The 19,633-nt window shown below is 44.8% G+C and overlaps 1 protein-coding gene across 1 annotated transcript in view; it reads right to left on the minus strand.

The window, feature by feature from the left end:
- The window catches only part of MFN1 (mitofusin 1), a 35,591-nt gene extending 17,548 nt beyond the window's left edge, over positions 1-18,043 (minus strand). Inside the window, exons 1-9 of the mRNA XM_081910940.1 lie at positions 17,878-18,043; positions 14,112-14,233; positions 12,116-12,251; positions 10,935-11,097; positions 8,903-9,027; positions 7,223-7,331; positions 4,911-5,018; positions 3,170-3,323; positions 2,846-2,913 (exon numbers count right to left, since the gene is read on the minus strand). Of these exons, the coding sequence (XP_081767066.1) occupies positions 2,846-2,913; positions 3,170-3,323; positions 4,911-5,018; positions 7,223-7,331; positions 8,903-9,027; positions 10,935-11,097; positions 12,116-12,251; positions 14,112-14,233; positions 17,878-18,008 (1,116 nt within the window). The 5' untranslated portion in view covers positions 18,009-18,043. The remainder of the gene's footprint in view (positions 1-2,845; positions 2,914-3,169; positions 3,324-4,910; positions 5,019-7,222; positions 7,332-8,902; positions 9,028-10,934; positions 11,098-12,115; positions 12,252-14,111; positions 14,234-17,877) is intronic.
- Between the last annotated feature and the right edge of the window lie 1,590 nt (positions 18,044-19,633).

A 19,633-nucleotide genomic window follows, 5' to 3' on the forward strand; every position in this document is an offset into this window, starting at 1 on the left:
AAGAGGCTGGCATGTAACAGCACATTGTTAGAGCTAGACAAGACGTGGAGGAGTGTCAGATTCCAGACAGGCAAATAGGAAGGAGGCGAAAGGGTTATAATCCCATCCTGTGCACTATGCAACCAGAAAATCCACAGCAGAAAACTATAAGAAGTACAAAAGTTAGTAATACCGCAGCAAAAACAACAACAAACAACCTCAGAAATGATAAAGAAGTACACAATTCAAACACGTTCACACATCAACATTATTCGAGCAAACTGAATTACCATCTTGAAACCTGGTCTCCTCCCAACAATAACTCAGGGGTAGAGTACATGCTTTGCAATAGTAACAACAACAATAACAACAACAATAACAATAATTGCTTTTGACAACAGAAGATGAGTTTTAAAACAATACAAAATAGACAAGTTTTGCATGCAAAACATCCTGGGTTCAATTTCAGGCACCTGAAATTAAAAGGATCTGGCGCAGGAGAGAGACTGGGGAAAACCCTACATGGATCAGACTATGGATCAGAGTAGCTGGGGCAACCCAGCCAGATGGATGTTTGTGTGTGGTACAAATAACAATATAATTAGTATTATGGATACCAACCAAGTCAGATGGCAGGCAATGAGCACCTAGGACATTCTACATGTAATGCATGAGCTCAGCTACTGAGCTGATGGCTGCGGGGAGGGGGCATGGCTCAATCCAATCATTTTATAAATAACTGCCTTGCAGTTCAAGCACAATGGCAAGTTTGTTGGAAAGGCATTCTTCAGCCTGGTGCCCTTCTGGGCTATGAGGTGCACCAGCACGGCCAGTGATCAGGGATGATGGGAGCTGCAGTCCAAGAATGCTTAGAAGTAAACATTAGGTTGGGGAAGACGGCATTATATATTGCTGGGGTGGTTGCAAGTGAAATTCCTTGCCGTGAATATTGTTTTGGAACTCAGGACACTTGTGAAGTAAAGTTCAGCACATGTTAATTCCATCACTGAAACCGCCATCCTAATCAGGAGAACGTAATTTAAATATGTGTCTCCCTTTTCTCTCCCCTCACCCCATTTTGTGACAGTTGCAAAGCTTCTTGCCTGATTTATCCTGCCAACACATGTTGCCTTCTAAGAGATGCAGTAAAAGGTAAAGGTAAAGGGACCCCTGACCATTAAGTCCAGTTGCAGACGGCTCTGGGGTTGTGGCGCTCATCTCGCTTTATTGGCCGAGGAAGCCGGCGTACAGCTTCCGGGTCATGTGGCCAGCATGACTAAGCCGCTTCTGGCAAACCAGAGCAGCGCACAGAAATTCTGTTTACCTTCCTGCCTATTTATCTACTTGCACTTTGACGTGCTTTCGAATTGCATTCTAACAAAGGCAATCAAATGTACGCAGGTTATGAGAGGCTTAACATCAAATCATTTTGTTGCAGCAGCTGTTATATAGCAACTACACCTACTTCTTGCCAAAGTTTCACATTCTGAATGCCGTTAACGAAGAAAAATCAATCAATACATTGGGGTCGGGATGTGCATTACTTATTGACTTACATAAAGAGAATTTGAAAAGAATTTGAATTATTCTAACTCAGTATAGTATACACAGATTGGCAGCAAACCAGATGATATTCCCAGCCCTACCTTGGGAATGAACCTAGGACCTTCTGCAGTCAAAACAGATGCCCAACAGCCAAGCTATGGCCCTTCCCCAAACATCTGACAGGAATTACCTGTCAATGAGTGGGACATGGGTGGCACTGTGGGTTAAACCACAAAGCCTAGGACTTGCCGATCAGAAGGTCGGTGGTTTGAATCCCCACGACGGGGTGAGCGCCCATTGCTCGGTCCCTGCTCCTGCCAACCTAGCAGTTCGAAAGCACCTCAAAGTGCAAGTAGATAAATAGGTACTGCTCCGGCGGGAAGGTAAACGGTGTTTCCATGCGCTGCTTTGGTTCACCAGAAGCGGCTTAGTCATGCTGGCCACATGACCCGGAAGCTGTACGCTGGCTCCCTTGGCCAATAAAGTGAGATGAGCACCACAACCCCAGAGTCGGTCACGACTGGACCTAATGGTCAGGGGTCCCTTTACCTTACCAGTCAAAGAGTATGCTTCCAATGTAAAGGCCTAGAAGAGAGCTGGACATTTGTGCACTGGCACTCATGAGGAGGAGGAGGAGATAAGGAAGGCGAGGATGATTCCCCTTTCTGCTTCCCTCTTTGAGGTGAGAATGGGAGTTGCAGTCCAAAATACCTGGAGGGCATCAGGTTTGCGAAGGCCGCCTTGCAGCCTCTGGGTGGATGCCACCAAAAAGCGCACCCTGTTGCATGTGGCAGGAGTAACATTGCCAAATGGCTGGTTGCATATGAATCACAGAATTGTAGGGTTGGAAGGGGCCACAAGAGTCGACATGTAAGAATCTTTCATCAAACATGCGGCTCAAACTAACGACCCTGAGATTAAGTGTCTCACGCTCTACCAATTGAGCTATCCAGATAAAAGCTGCAACATTTCAAACTAGTCTTCCTAGAATAATGTTGCTGCTGCGTAAGTATATACAGTGGTACCTTGGTTTATGAACTTAATCCATTCCGGAAGTCTGTTCTTAAACCAAAGTGTTCTTAAACTGAGGCGTGCTTTCCCAAAGCAGCGGGGGACTCAATTTACAAATGGAACACACTCAACAGCAAGCGGAACATGTTCTTATTCCAAGGCAAAGTTCACAAACCAAAACACCTACTTCCGGGTTTGCAGCGTTCTTAATCCAAGTTGTTCATAAACTAAGCTGTTCTTAAAGCAAGGTACCACTGTGCAGTATATTAAAAACCCAAGCACAATTGTTTTAGACTCTCAGGAAGTTTACCTCAAACATTTTCTCAAATTGCTGAAATTCTTGGAAGCGTGTCTGAAATCCGTCGGCCAGTGCCCCACCTGGAAAAGCACAAAGCAGCTGATGAGGTTTGATGTGAGAGGTTTATAAACAGGGATGGCCTCCTACCAGCAATGCTGTAGCAGCTGATTTCCTGAATTGGCTTGGGAGTTGGACTAGGTTACTTGGAAGTCTCTGATTCAATTATTCAAGTTTTACAAGACCACACACCAAAAGCCTCGTTTTTAACAAGGCTTCTTTGAAAAGCTGTGCTTTCAAAGGAACATTACATTGCAGGATCCCACATTCAATACACACCTCCCTCAGGCATGCCCTGGGCTCTCTGTTTCCTGGCGCTGAGGACTTCCTTGGCTGAAACAAAGAAGATTCGGTTCTGGGCTTCAGAGGGATCCACGACCTTGAGCTCATCTACCAAGAACGTCAGGCACCGCTCCATGTGCTGCTTGCGCACCTAAAGAAAGAGAGCAGCAGCACATCAGGGCAGTCTTCAATCAGCTGATAAACTGAGCGCTATACAAACAGCCTCTCTGGGTGGGACCGCATCTGCATTGTCCCATCGACTACCAAGCCAGGTTCAAGGTTCTTTATATTAACTTGCAAAGCCCTGAACAACAAAGATTTAGGATACTTCATAGATGCCTAAACCCTTATATCCCAGTTCATTTGCTGAGATCATCTGTAGGAGCATCGCTGATCATTCCCAGGGTTGGCGAGGCTCATTTGACAGCAAGAAATAAGAGCCTTTAGCGTCATCGGTCCAGTTCTGTAGAATTGTTTTATTGATGTTTTATTATTCTGTAAACCACTTTGAGATTTTTCTTAAAAATACAAAGCAGTATATACCCTATTTTTCGCTCTATAAGACGCACCAGACCATAAGACGCACCTGGTTTTTGGAAGAGGAAAACAAGAAAAAAAATATTCTGAATCCCAGAAGCCAGGACAGCCAGGGGCAGTCTCTCCCGGCCGGGGAGGCTGCGCACGGCTAAGCAAGAACCCAAGACGCTCAGCGGGATTGCAGCGCAGCGATCCCGCTGGCTCTCCTGGCTTCTTGCTTGGCCGCGCAAAGCCTCTCCCGGGCAAGGGGAGCCTTCATCCCCTGCCTGGGAGAGGCTGCGCGCGGCTAAGGCTCCCCCAAGAGGAAAATGGAGCGCTGAGCAGAGCCTCCCGCCTGCATTCGCTCCATAACACACACACACACACTTACTTTTTAGGAGGGGAAAAGTGCGTCTTATAGAGCGAAAAATACAGTAAATGAAATAATAATTCTCTGCCAACAGAGAATCAGCCGTCGCCTTCTGTTCCAACTTCTAAACACCTGCTGAAAACCTTCCTGTTCTGTCAGGCCCTCTCTGCAGTGGCTCCCTGTCTGTGGAATGCTCTCCCCAGTGAGGCTTGCCTGGCGCCTTCATTATACATCTTAGGCACCAGGCAAAAATGTCCCTCTTCAATCAGGTCTTTGGCTGACTAACATTCTATATGCTTTTAAACGTGTTTTCACAGTCCTCCCTCCCCCAATCTGTCCATTCAGGCAAGCAGGAGGCTACATCAGAACATAAACAAAGAAAACAACAACAGAAAAGGGAGAGCTTTTATTTATTTATTTCCTACAACCGTGTCACAAAAATGGCCTTAATGTCTTCCCAGAGTCAAAAGTACTAATCAGGGAAAGGATTACTTTCCTTTGAAGTTAGCAGTGCAAAACATCCATACACACTCCTCAGTACAAAACAATTCATTTGCACCTCAAATGTCACTTTTAGTTGGAGGTAATAAAAACTCTTGGAAATTCTTGTTGGTTCTCACTACAGTTCTTTCTTTTTAGATAAGAAATTTTAAACTATGCACTATGCACTACAGAGGTCTTGGATCATACTTTGCTTTTTTTTGGTGTGATCTAAGCCACCTGTTGGTTGCATATCCTGGGATGATGATCCCTGAACTCACTTCAACCTCTTGACAGCTTAAATACACAGTTTTTCTTAAATACCAATCTAACACACCCACAGAGCCCCTTCAAAACAATTGAAGAACTCACATCCTCCATGTATTCCGGCTCTGATGCAGAAGCGTCCCATCGATTATTCAGGATGAAGATGTTTGGTTTTGAAAGTTTTTCATTTACTTTATGGAAAAAATGCTTTTCCTATTAAAAAAAAAGGTTGGGGGGAGAGGAAGATTTAAGCCTTTAAACTCTGAAACATGGAGTGCGAACACGTGTTAATTGTGAGGTCTTCATGCAGCACGTTAAAAGCAAATGTAAAAATAAATAAATCTGCAAAATTTCTATGGTGAGTTAAAGTGTTTCATGGCCAGGGATGATGGGAGGTGAAGTTCAGCAACATCTGGAGATTCCCCACACCTGCTTGAAGGCTTTCCCAACCTGGCATCCTCCAGATGTTTTGAACTGCACCTGCCATCAGCCCCAGACAACTTAAAGGCAAGTGACTATTGTTGCCCCATGTTGCTGGTGCATAGCTGTCAACTTACAGATTTGAAAATAAGGGACCAGCAGCCTCGAAAATAAGGGATCAGCAGCCAAAATAAGGGATTTTCAGAGCACAGGTATGTTCAACTTCTGAGCCCCTCCGAGCCAAAGGCAGAAAGCCCAGCCAGCAGCCAAACAAACCCTCAAGCGGTGGTTCCCACAGCGTAGCAACCCGGCAAAGGGGATGCAGCAAGGAAAACCACCATCACCTCTCCACTGGGAAGCGCTGAGCAAAGGCAAGTCCCCAGGTAATGCGGCCGATTTGATCGGCACAAGGCATGCAAGCTCCACCCCCCAGTCATTCTTAGACTCCTTATTGGGTGAGCAACACAGCCAAGCAACACAGTTGGAGCCTCCCTCCTCCCTGGCCGGCATGGAGGGAGGGAGAGGAGCTGTTTCCTTTGAAACCTGGGAAATTTAAGGGACATCATCAATAAGGGACAGCAGCGGGACACGGCGCTGGGATAAGGGACTTTCCCAAATAAGGGACGGTTGACAGCTATGTGCTGGTGTGAGGCTGAGGCTAAGAGAGAGCAGCTCGATAAAGCCGAGTTCACAAGAGAGGTGAGAACTGAACCCGTAATTTTTTTCATTCACAGCTCCGTTGTACAGTCATTATACCACATCTGCTCTCAGTTCAGATAAAATGCTGATTTTTATGTTTATTAGATACCTATCTTTATGAAATATTTATTTATTCATTTATCTTCATCTTCATCAACTGCCCCCCAAAATAGCACCTGGGCCAAAACCTGGGTTTCAGTCTAGACCCCTCGTTTCAATTTTGGTTCTGCCACATGGCAATTTCCTTCAAATCCCACCTTTCTACATGTGATTCCCAGGCAGTCTCCCATTCAGGTACCAATCTGATTAACACATGTTTATAGTGCTGGTAAATTTGCAATATTACAGACAGTGCCCTGGGATGCCCATACAGTGTGGACCACATAGCAAAGGGCACTTAAAATCCCATTTGGAGCTTTAAGTCGCTTTCTTAGGAGGTATTGGTAACTGTCCACTACTAACCTGATTCAGTGGAGCTGGGGAACCTATGGCCCTCCACATGTTGCAGGACTACAACACCCATAAGTCCCAGCTGCTGGTTTTACCTGTTAGGGCTGATGGGAGCTAGGGGGCGCACATGTCTTCCTTGTCCTGTGATACAGAAGATCTATTGCACACACCAGCTTCACCAAAGGAATGCCATCTGAACAGTATCTCTGGGGTTTGGTCATCTGCCTGCCATAATATTTAATTACTACAGGAAACAGTCTCATGCTCCAGGAGGGTGACTGGAAGGAAGGCTGATCTAAGAGCCTTAAAGTAGTTTTTTTTTGGGGGGGGGGGATTATCCATAGGGTTTGGCTGTGTCCCAGTGTCTCTTGAGAAGGCAACATGCTCACCAGCATGAAGTCTGCACAGTCATTAAAACATTTTTTTTACCCAAATAAAAGAATGCCAAGCCACCTTTGGCCTTTTAAATTGTAACTTCAATACAAAAGCAAAGACTGCTGTTTGTTTTTTAATTGACACATACAGCCTCACAAACCCAAGCAGTTAAAGATTTTGGGCGAAGACCCAAAATTCAAAGAAGCTGCAAGCAGGCATGTAATTTCACTGATGATTCTTGGCTTTGTAGCAAGCAGACCTTTGAATGAAGATGCAGTCAAACTCAACTTCTCATCTTCCCCTTGCTTGTTTGTCCAATAAAGAAAATGCTCTGCAACAGACTTAATTTTAAAAACTCAGATGCTGCTATTCCACTAAGAGTCTGCACAATATCTCAAGCCCTTGTCTGCTGACCCAAGGAAAGGTGTGTTGCAAATGAGGCAAATGAAGTAGCAGGTTTAAACAAGCCTTACTGTGTTCATGAGGGTTGACTCTGAATTTGCGACTAAAACAAAGACATCGGCATCCAAACAGAATTTGTCGATCCAGGTGTCTAGCTCTGTGGTGACATCGGTGCCAGGGCTGTGGAATGAAGTCAGAGAGTTACTCAGCAACCTGAAGTAGTTATTCCAATTCAGAAATAAGAACACAGAAGAGGGAAAGTCCAATCACATTTTGCCTTAATAATCCAAGATATGAACTAGCCTTTTGGCCACTCCCCCACAGGTGCTTCCTTCCTTAATGCAAGTCAGCAAACCAGGAAATTTTCCGTTAACTGTTGCTTCTCAGTCTGCCTAAACCAAGGAGCTATGGTTAACAGCTTTGGAAAAAGTGAAGATATTCTAATCAATTCAAAACCAGGGTTTAATATCCTGGCTTGTTCCCAAGCTGCCTTTTTCCAAGGGTGCTAAACCATAGTTTCCTGGTTTTGATGAAACAGGAAACTGTGGCGAATAGAAGATTTCCTCATTTGACTGGCAAGTTGTATGGAGGGAGAAATGAAGGGGTGTTGAAATGAACAGAGGTGAGCAATGCTTGCATGGGGTAGTGGTGAATGAATGCAGTTAATGTTTGAAGAGGGGATAATTAGGGAAGACGTTGCTACATGAACCCACTTTAGACAACAGGGACAAAGCAATATTAGCTCCCCCCGGCATTACACAGCTCTGATAAAATCCCAACACAACCACCTGAGCTGAGCTCCTATTAGACCCAGAAAGGAAGTTTCCATTGGAAGCATCACTTCCAGAGCAAATAGCTTGGAGGGTGGGACAGAGAGGGTGTCAGTGGCATGCAGGGGGCAGGGAAGGGGTAAAACTACTCTCCCTGGGGTCCTGATCTTGATGCAGCCCTCATACAGTGGTCTGCTGCAGGTTCCACCAAACTGTAACATATCATTTGTGAATATATGATTGAAGCAGGAAACACATCCCTGTTCTGAAGGCATCTTGAAATTTGCCTACACTGTCCAGTGACACACAGCTTTTCATTCACTCCCCTTGACCTTTGGCTCCATTGTAAAATTTCAAATTTTCTCTGCATCTGTACTCATCTATACATAGCTCCCTATTCTCCTAATCGGTCCTTGTAAGCAGCGTACTTATGATTGTGTGTTCGCATGACTTCCAGTGACATACCAAAGAAGTGCCATAATACAAATTACTAGGAAAATGCTCTATTAAGTAAGCAACACAAGCCTAGATTAAGATCACACTAACAGCAATGACCTCTAAAATCACACAATAAATTTGCTGGACTTGCAAACTACAGCAGACCAGCACAGCTGCCCTTTTGAAAAGCATCACTTTCCCCAGTTTTTTGTTTGTTTGTTAAACCTCTCTCAGGAAGTCCAACTTCCAGGTCCTCTGCATTTTAAAAGAAAAAAATGGACAACCTGAAAGTGAAAGGGGACATTTCTGCACTCGTGCTTGGCTTAGTTTCGCAAGCACACTTAAAATTCAGCCAAGTGCTAGATTCCCTTTTTAAGCTCCAGTCATGGGACTTCCTCTTGCTTCAGCTGAAACCAAGCCAATCTGGGCACAGAGGCTTAGCAAAGAAGGAAGTGCAGCCAAGGGAGAGCCTGGGGCGTTCCAAAAGAACGGTGCATTTTCTCACGGCACCTTTATATGCCCAACAAAATTCCAGAGCTGTACCTGTCCACTAACACCAAGTCGTCTCTCAAGAGGGCACACTTAGCCTTTGGCCAAAAGACATGGACCAAGCAGCCAGCCTCTAAGTCTTTATCCATATGAAGGGCATGCGCAAGCTGATTAACAGTCTGTAAAAGAAATCAACAGGTTAGGAAGTGCCTCTTAAGATGGCATGGTAATTGAAGGACTAGCATTCCTAAATAAGCTATTGGGAGGTTACACTAGTCCTGAAAGACCTACATTGGCTCCCAGTACGTTTCCGAGCACAATTCAAAGTGTTGGTGCTGACCTTTAAAGCCCTAAACGGCCTCGGTCCAGTATATCTGAAGGAGCGTCTCCACCCCCATTGTCCAGCCCAGACACTGAGATCCAGCTCCGAGGGCCTTCTGGCGGTTCCCTCATTGCGAGAAGTGAGGTTACAGGGAACCAGGCAGAGGGCCTTCTCAGTAGTGGCACCCACCCTCCCATCAGATGTCAAGGAAATAAATAACTATCTGACTTTTAGAAGACATCTGAAGGCAACCTTGTATAGGGATTTTTAAAATGTCTGATGTTTTGCATTTTTTAATGGGCTGTAAGCCGCCCAGAGTGGCTGGGGAAGCCCAGCCAGATGGGCGGGGTATTATTATTATTATTATTATTATTATTATTATTATTATTATTATTATTATGTCTTTTCACATATAAGTGCAGAACTCTTGCATATAATAGAGGTTTGGTCTCTTCTCAGCTATGTTTCTCTCTGTGTGTGTATTCAGTGATTCACCAACCCATAACCCCTTACTCTGAAAATTCAAATTGTCCTCATTTGCTCCACACGTTCTTACCTTCCTTCCAAAGCAGGCATGGGAGATGATTGGCCCTCCAGATGTTGCTGAGCCACAACTCCCATCAGCCCCAGAAAGTGTGACCAATAGCTAGGGGATGATGACAGTTGTAGTTCAGCAGCATCAGGAGGGACGCACCTTTCCCACGCTGGTCCTAAGGCCCTTCCCCCAAAATCCAGAAACACATACTGGATAATAGGCAAGTGAGGTGTCCACCATGTTGCCTCTGTTAGAATTCCTGCTCCATGACTGCAGTCATGGGATTGTTGTCTTTCACATGACGGTGTATGTTTTGACTCCATAGAGTGGGAAGTGATGGAGACAGGATGTTTGTGTTACTGTGTTCTGTAAAGTGAGAGTATTGTCCTTTGTTCTTTTTCTATTTGCTGTCTGATGCTAGAGAGAGAGGGAGCCATGTGGCAGTGCTCCGTGTGTGTTTATATGTAAATAAGGTAGGTTAGCCAAAATGCTGAGTTTTTGAGGTCTGTTACGCAAGCTGCGAAGACTCTGCGGATCCCTAAGTGTGCCGATGTCTGTTGGCATTGGTCGCTGTGATGTTTGGGTTGAAGAATGCTTTTGAAGCTCCCAAACGATCGACCAGGAGGGAGAGAACATGTCTCTGCCAGGGTCCTATGAGAGAGTAGGACAAGCTCCTGACAGCCTCCAGTAGTCTAGCTGGACCTCTCTTCCTCCCCTGACTGCCACTCAGGACACAAAAGCAGGACACAAATATCTTGAAATAAATGAAAGCAAAAGAAATTAACGAGTATGTAGGCACATTTGTGTTTGTCTTCTGTAACAGAAATTGGACTTTCCAAATCTCTGCGTTAACTCCTGTCCTCCCAAATGCCTCATTTTTAGCATCTTCTGCACCAGCCTTTGCCAAACTGGTGCCCTCTAGATGTTTTGGGCTACAACTCCCATCAGGAGCAGCCAGCACATGCAGCTGATGGGAGTTGTAGTCTGAGGACACAAACCTGGCTGTTTTAGATTTTTTTTAAAAAAGGAGTTTTGCCCTTATTGTTCTGTGCAGCAGAGAATAAATTCTGAAAAAACTGGCATAGGACAACTACTTCTTAAAACTTGGAACACAATCTTCTGAGCGGCAGAGGGAAAAATAAAGGATGACGGGTAAGAAACAAGTGTACATGTGTAGTCCTTTTAATAAGGTTTCTGGACACCAGTTTATAAGCCACGAGAATCTGTACCTTCACACTTTTCTTTTCATCCGAGCCCTCAGTCATGAGGTAAGCCTTATCGCCATCTGTTCCTTCCACGCTGAGGAAACAGTTGGTTGTGTGCCCGATGCCACTGGGGAGCACTCTGTCCCACAGCATGGCATTGATGACAGAACTCTTTCCGCTGCTGGTTCTGCAAAAAGGAGGGCAAGCGCAGTGTTAAACTGCCAGGTTTCAAACCGAGTGAGAACACTCCATGCTAAATTAAAAATCTAGCCCAACAAATCAAAACATCACTTTTTTTAATTTTTAAAGCTTAATTATGACATGCAAAGGTTAAGAGAACTGAGTACGTTGGCACGATTCATAGCCCACCCCCATAAGTTTTGTGTTATTCCACAGAATTCATTCAGGGAGGGGCGTTGAACAAGGCAGAGCAATGGAGCCATAAAACTTTGGACATTTATTTGACTCTTCAGAGATCTAGCCAAGCAATATCTACAGGCTTTAAAGTATCGTTTTGCAAACATTGCAGCTAGAAAGATGATTTTATGCTTAAAACAGAGCCTCTCTGGAAGCTGAATTATATACCTCCTAGCACACTGTGTTTTCTTCTATACTCTGGTGGAATCATTAGACAAAGGCTCTTTCTTTGGGGCCACTGTTCAAATATCCTTCTCGTTCTCCAGCTTTGGGAAACTTCCCAAGGCTGCTTTACTTTGCGTTTGTTCTCCCAGGTTGTTCAAGACACAACTTACGGGAAGTCAGATTATGAATCTCAATTCTGATTCAAAGCAAGAGCAGCTCTGGGAGAGAGGGGACAAATAGTGTTAGCAGCCTGACTGCCTCCCCACTGAAACTTTCACAAACAACGAGAAAGGGGAGAGGAGAAGACCTAAAAACAAAGACCACCCATAAACAGCATTAAAATAAAGGTGAACTGTGAACCAGGAGCAGCTAAACTGTCATCTCCGCTGAGCTCAGTAGTTGGGAAACTCACAATCTCTCAGCCTTACTCAACCTATCTGCGATATGGGTATGAATGATTCTGAACCGCCTTGCAAGGTTGCTTTAGGGACTGATGAGACAGCGGAACGCTTCAGTGCTTCTTACACCACTCATTTCTATGAGACTTGGTCAGAAGAGACTCCTAGCAGATTGCAAGCGTAATTTTACACACTGATCCCAAATAAGAGTCATCTAACACTTACCTGCCAAAAAAAGCTACTTTCATGTGTCTTCGTGCGAGTACCTCACCAATGACTGCCAGCTTCTTCTTGTACTCCTCTATTTTTGCCAGCTCATCCTTGGTGGCTATATCTTCAAGTTGCGGGTTTTTGTAAGTTTCTGCCATTAAATGGGACAATGTCACAATGACACAACTGGCTACTATGCACAGCAGTGCTTCCTTAATCCAATGGGACAAATTAGTGCAATGAGGGATCAAGACCCAGTGCTTGATCCCTTGTGCCGACTCTAGCGTTGCCTTATCTCCCTAGACTCATTGCCGGCAACCTGGTGACCTGGTCCAAATATTTCAGAGATTAGCAGATTAGTCTTGACCCATTAAATCACAGACCTACATGTGGTCATATGTAACTCTACAATTCTATGATTCTAAGTACTTCCAACTCCATATCCAACATCTGTTACTGCTTATTTTCTCTCTCCTTAACCCCACTTCCCAGCACAGTAAAGTAGTGGTAGGGCCACTTATCTTCTTCATTCTTCCTCATCTCAATACTCCCAGGAACATTATTTTCCGGCACCCGTGAACGAAGGAAGGCATTTCTACTCTAATCATTTCTAACTAGATGGCCAAAAATAAAGGCATGTCAAGAAGTTCCTTCTTGATTACTGGATTTGATTCTAAATTTCTGTTCTCCAAATAGGAAAACATTTAAGGATTTATGTTTCCTTTTCGTATCTTTACCAAAGTTACATGACCCAACACTCTTCCCCTATTAAATAAGCAGCATAGGTATTCCTGCTGCATGCCCTTGGAAGGCTCCAAATCAGCCAGTTTACACCAACGTTCAAAAGCGCACTGAGTATAGATAGCACTCCGGGAAGTTTTCATTTACCAGATGCTGTTCAGGGATCTCAGAATTTGAATGGGTTGCCAAAGAAATCCTTGGCACTCAACTGCATGCCCCAAGGCAGCCCAAGCTCTTCTGTGGTATCAAAGTAGCTAACTAACAGTTGTCAGAAGGGCTGCAAACTGCTGCTTGCCCAGGCCCATCAGAGCAGCTGAGCCAACTGAATCAAGCAAGACAAAGCAGGTAGGGAAGTCATGAGCCCTATGGGACCAAACCAAAAAAGGTAAAGCGGGTGGCGCTGTGGGTTAAACCACAGAGCCTAGGACTTGCCGATCAGAAGGTCGGCGGTTCGAATCCCTGTGACAGGGTGAGCTCCCATTGCTCGGTCCCTGCTCCTGCCAACCTAGCAGTTCGAAAGCACGCCAGTGCAAGTAGATAAATAGGTACCGCTCTGGCGGGAAGGCAAACAGCATTTCCGTGTGCTGTTCTGGTTCACCAAAAGCAGCTTAGTCATGCTGGCCACATGACTTGGAAGCTGTACGCCGGCTCCCTCGGCCAATAAAGCGAGATGAGCACCACAACTCCAGAGTCGGTCACTACTGGACTTAATGGTCAGGGGTCCCTTTACCTTTACCTTTACGTAAAGCCCACAAGCAAGACCCATGTGCAGCAGTGCCCTCTCCACTGGTGATTTCCAGCAACTGGTATTCAGAGGCATGCTGCCTCTTCCAGTGGAGGTAGAACATAGCCAAAGTGTCTAGTAGCCACTGAAAACCTTATCCTCAGTGAACCTGTCTAATCCTCTTTTAAAGCCACCCAGGTTGATAGTCATCATTGCACCTTGTGGGACCAAATTCCATAGTTAAGTGGCAGAACAAACCGCTAAGCCCTTTTCTAGTTTTACAATGTGTGTTGAGCCCCTAATCATCATTTTTGCCAACTTCTTCACTCCCAAGTTTACCATTGTAACAGTAACTCGATTGTATTTCAAGCCAGGCAGAATCAAAATAGACGACGGACTCTCTAACCAAACCTGCCATCAACAGATTACGGTGAAGCATTCTTAGATACTACCTACGCATGCTGTGTGAGAGAAGGAATGGTTCTCAGTGTTTTCCTGCCGCTGCAAAAACATATATTCCCTGCCCCTCTCCACCTAAAAACTAACCTTCAACAAAATGCGTTCCTTCCGTAACATAATCCAGGAGCTCTTCAAAAATGGCAGTAATCGTCTTCTTAGCCAGCACAAAGTGTTTCAGGGGGGAGGGATTAGTGTCTGCCATTATGCAACTGAAAGAGTAAGTGGTACAGAAGTTAAGAGAAAATGAAATTTAACTCCCAATCCAAGCAAGTCCAAATACATTCAGCAACCAAGGCAATACATCAATGGTGTCATTTGCAAGGAGAGTTTTATTCCCCTCTCCCATCTCTCCACCACAAATGGAAATGAACCTTCCTGGGCATAGGCCCCTCCACAGAGAGAAGGGAGTCCAGATGTTCCCACAATGCTTTGCATTCCACACAAGAGCATCCAAGGTACCTTCTCTTGGCAGTCAATGGAGGCGCTGACAGCTGGAGATATGACAGCTGAGAAAGATACTCCACTGCTGCCTTTCCCAGTGGTATTGTACAGTGGGAAATTAATTTCCATATGCTTCTTCAAAAGTACTGCAAGAATTTCAAAGTACTAGGTATGGATCCAATAGCAGGGATATTTACTGTAGGTATCTGCAAATTATTTCTACTACTAGCACTACAGTAGTACCTCAGGTTACAGACGCTTCAGGTTACTAACTCTGCTAACCCAGAAATAGTACCTCAGGTTAAGAACTTTGCTTCAGGATGAGAACAGAAATCATGCTCCGGCGGCATGGCAGGCCCCATTAGCTAAAGTGGTGCTTCAGGTTAAGAACAGTTTCAGGTTAAGAACGGACCTCCAGAACGAATTAAGTACTTAACCCGAGGTACCACCGTACTACTAAGTGTACCTTTACAGAAGGCTGGATTTCCAACACCAAGCACATTTCTGAGCCTAATTCAATGTGATGACTTGGTCTACAAAGCTTTGTATGGCTTTACAGACCAATATTTTTGAGGTTTTGTATCTCTTCCAATATGAAACTACTCAAACTCTTCAATCTTCATCTTAGCCCCCCCTTCAGGTACTCCCTCTGAGGAAGGTTTAGGAATAGGGACAATATTGCCTTTTCAGTTGTGGCTCCTTACTTGTGGAATGCTGTCCCCAGTGAGGTCTAGATGGTGACATCTTTAACATCCTTTTGGCGACAGGTAAAAACTTATTTCTTTCACCAGAGACGTGATGGATTAAGATGTTTTTGCTGTTTGTTGGTTATAAGTTTTTGCTGTTTAATTAAGTCTATTTTGTACAAATTTTATTGTAAGGCATTGTTTCTTCTTATTTGGTACTTTATACACTTTATACTTTATACGCTTAAAATTTTGTAAGGGGCAACTAATAAATTAAATATTAATATTTTATTGTTATTCACAGGACTTATTGGTCTCTTTTTCACAACGTGTAAACTCAAAGTGACTTACAATATAATGTAATAAATAGCCATCATTATCAAGCTTTGCTTCCTTGTTTGTTGCAGAGAAACCCAATCATCAAAAAATTATGTCATCCACAATTAACATGTGTATATTTAAGCCTTTTGAACTTCTGCGCCTTTTGTATCCATGTTCAAAAAGTTTAATTCAATTCTGCCATACAATATTTCAATCATACTCCAGGATGAAGTGATATTATGACTAGCTGTTATAATCCTAGAGACAGAAAAAACCATTTCCCATACAATTCACCATTGCTAAAATAAAGAAGATAAGAAATAATATGTATTATTATGAAATTAGACTGTCCAATTTAATCAAATGAGGGGGACAAAACAGCAAATTAGATTAGTAAAGCAGGAATCCTGTTTTCACAGTGGCCAATCAGATGTTGCATTAAATTTTATGCATTCCATTTATCCCCCTGTGCAAATGTTAATTTCTCCGGATTAGAAAAATCAGTACTATTTTCCCTCAGTGCAGATCCTTATAGGCAATATTCATAAAACAAATGATCTCTTGAAAGTCTTATAAAGTGTCTGCAGCCTTCAAGTGCTTTGTAGTGAAAGTTCACATTTTTCTCTGTGACCTGCAAGTTAGCGTGTCAAACTCAAGTGAAATTGACTAGTAACCGGATTGTGACTAGCTTCTTCAGAGAGGGAGGAAACCATAACAGTCCCACCCCAACGGTGCCATACTGACCTAGAAAAACACTGGGTGCGTATCTCTGAGCTGCTGGAACTGTCAGCTCCATGCAATATATGGAGCAAGCACTTTGCCAGAAATGGAGCGTGATGAAAGACTTTCTATTCTGCATAATGAATATACCTTAAATAGCAGAGAGCTCCGTGGAATCTTCAACAATACGTTTATTGGAAACACAAGCGTTTATGGGCCAGGGAGCATACCCTCCGATGCAATACTGGTGACAGATCTAGAGGATATTTTTCACTTTTTGAAAACCTTTTTTGTTTGGGTCTACGCTGAGTAAAGCTTAGTTGAATACCACCCTAGTTCTGCAGTGAAGGGTTGCACATTCGATGTATGGGACAGCTGCCTTGGGGTCTCTTCTAACTCTACAATTCTATGAAGCCCTAACCTCAGTTGGCAAGTGTGCATTTGTCCAAAGCGTGGCCAGAAACCCTCTCCCCCACATTCAAGATACACCACATTCCTATTCAGAGTGTGACTTAAAATGAAATCCAGACAAACTATAAAAGATCCAACCAGAGGAGACACGAGACTCTCCCACCTGGGAATGAACTGACAAAAAAAGGAAGATAACTCAAAGAGGGAGATAGCCAATCCCCAATCGCCTTGCGTATAGTAATACAGAAACGTGGTAGGTTATACAATTTAAAAGTGAAATGAAATCACCACTAAGCCCAAGTTTGGAAGTGTCAAATTTGCCTATTAATTCTAAGTTGGCAGCTTCAGGCTGGACTCTGCCGTCGAAACTTCTTCGCTGATTTCAGTCTGAGAGTCTTTATAGGTGCTTTTGCTAAAACCAGCTCCCTGAAAGACTCAAAAGTGTTAGTGGGGCCCAACCTGATCCTGTCTGAGCTGCATTCTTCCGAGCCAGGATTCCAGGCTGGCAGGAACGAACAACAACAACAATGTTCGCAACTGACCTTTCCTAAAAAAAGATTCCCAAGGAGAGATTAGGAAAAAAGGAAGAGGAAAGAGAGGGGCTTGGCAGCTGCGTCCAATATACAGTGGTACCTCGGGTTAAGTACTTAATTCGTTCCGGAGGTTCGTTCTTAACCTGAAACTGTTCTTAACTTGAAGCACCACTTTAGCTAATGGGGCCTCCTGCTGCCGCCGGAGCACAATTTCTGTTCTTATCCTGAAGGAAAGTTCTTAACCTGAAGCACTATTTCTGGGTTAGTGGAGTCTGTAACCTGAAGCGTATGTAACCTGAAGCGTATGTAACCCGAGGTACCACTGTACTTTGGGTTTGCTCCAAGTCGACTACAGCACAAGCCCCTTTTAATTTGTCTGTTGCACCCAATTCTGTTGGGGTTTTTTTTTGGGGGGGGGGGTTGGTAGGGCAAGTGTCCTGACTGGGGGCGAGCGACCTGCCTGTCCCACAGCTAGAAGATTTACAACAGCTACTTTTTTTTTTAAAGGAAGAAATAACTCGATGCAATAAATAAATGTGAAGAAGAAACCTGTCAGAGGAGGTCAGCCACGAGGTAGCCCAATGCCTGGGACCAAGTTCAGTTTGGCATTACATAAGCCCCCTCCAGCCTGAAGCAAAACCTGACAGAACAAGCCCCGCAACTCAAATGGGGGACGAAAGGTAACCCCCCCCCAAAAAAAACCAAAGGTCACTTGCCCCCCCCCCCGCGCGCTCCTTTTACCTGGCAACGGGAGCAAGTCTCGCCCCCCTCCCGCGCTCAGCCTCGCCGGCGTCTTCCGCCCCTCGTTCTCGCCCAACCAAGAGGAGGCAGGGATCACTTCCGCCGCCTCTCGAGCGCCTTCCTCCCACCATCCCCGCGCTCCGCCATCGCTGGTCAGGGCAACGGGGCCAGCAGGCGTCAGGGACTCCCTCTGCGCGTGCGCAGCGGTTAACTCCGCCTTTACCCCCTCCCACCATCACCATGCCGTCTCTTCGCTGCGGACGTTGGAAAGCCTTTCGGTTCAGCTCGGGATCGTTGCATAGAGATAGGAAAGATTGGGAGTGGTCAAGGGAGCAGAGATGCAAGTCGACTGCCAGGGGCAGGCTTCGTTGTTTATGTTGAGGTTCTTGGTCTTGGCTGAGTGTGGGGATTTGAACCCTGGTTTCCCAGGTTCTATTCCAGCAATCTACCCCCTGTACCACACTGGTTTAGTAAGGCATCTTAAAAAGCAGAGACATCACCTTGCCAACAAGGGTCCGTATAGTTCAAGCTATGGTTTTCCCAGTAGTGATGTATGGGAGTGAGAGCTGGACCATAAAGAAGGCTGATCACTGAAGAATTGATGCTTTTGAATTATGGTGCTGGAGGAGACTCTTCAGAGTCCCATGGACTGCAAGAAGATTAAACCTATCCATTCTGAACGACAGAGGACGAGATGGTTGGACAGTGTTCTCGAAGCTACCAGCAGGAGTTTGACCAAACTGCAGGAGGCAGTGGAAGAAAGGATTGCCTGGCGTGCTCTGGTCCATTTAGTCAAACACGACTAAATGACGAAAAAACAGAGATTCCCCATTACCCTGAGATTTAGATTTCAGCCTTCTTGCAAATAAGACTTGTGCCTGTTTGCTCAGCAGTAAAACAAGAGTCTTCGGGAGCCTTAATGACTTAGTAAATTTATTATGCCACACGCTTAGTAAATTTATTATGCCACACGCTGGTGGGACTTACAGTCCAAAAAATTTGGAGGGCACCTAAGGCTGCAGTCCTCTATGCACACTTAACCCGAGAGTAAGTCCCTTGAACTCAACAGGACTTCCTTCTGAGCAGACGAAGATGGCAGTGTTAGCCACTACTCTACACTAGATTAGGTGCTTAACAGTGCAATGCCAGAAGTTAAGTCCTTCGGAGTTTGATGGGACTTACTCCCAGGTTAATGGTGTATAGGGCTGCAGCCTAGCAATCTGCGTTCTTCAAGGACCTCTTCATTGCTTAGCCTTTAAAAAGATGTTGCAGCAAAGACCCGATAAATGTGAAATGTGAACTATTTGGAGCATTTGTACCCTGCTCTTCAGCTCCCTCAGTGGTTCACATACGATCAAAAGAAGACAGTCCCTGCCTGCAGGGTTATAAGAAAAACATGGCACGTGAAGGAAAAGGGAAAAGGGAAGAATCAAACCCAGGCAATAAGTTGCTCTTACAATGACCAGCTGGCTCAATTCCTGGGGCACAAAGTGCCGGATCAAGCTTATCTTTCAGCTAATGCGAGCGAGCTGTGTTTTCCATCTTCCCCACTGAAGCAGTCTGATGGAATGGCTGCTCCCAGGTCAGGAAAGGAAGAAGAGGGCTGATAGGCATTATAACCTAAACACTACTGTAAACACTGACTCCCAAGAAAGTCCCATTGTGCTCAATGGAATTTCCTTCTGCATAGGTATGCATAGCTTTGCACTGCTAGCAAGCAGCTGAGCTGAGCAGAGCAGAATAGTTTCTGCCCAGT

This window comes from Podarcis melisellensis (assembly GCF_964234715.1).
Source record: "Podarcis melisellensis genome assembly, chromosome: 5".
NCBI lineage: Eukaryota > Metazoa > Chordata > Lepidosauria > Squamata > Lacertidae > Podarcis > Podarcis melisellensis.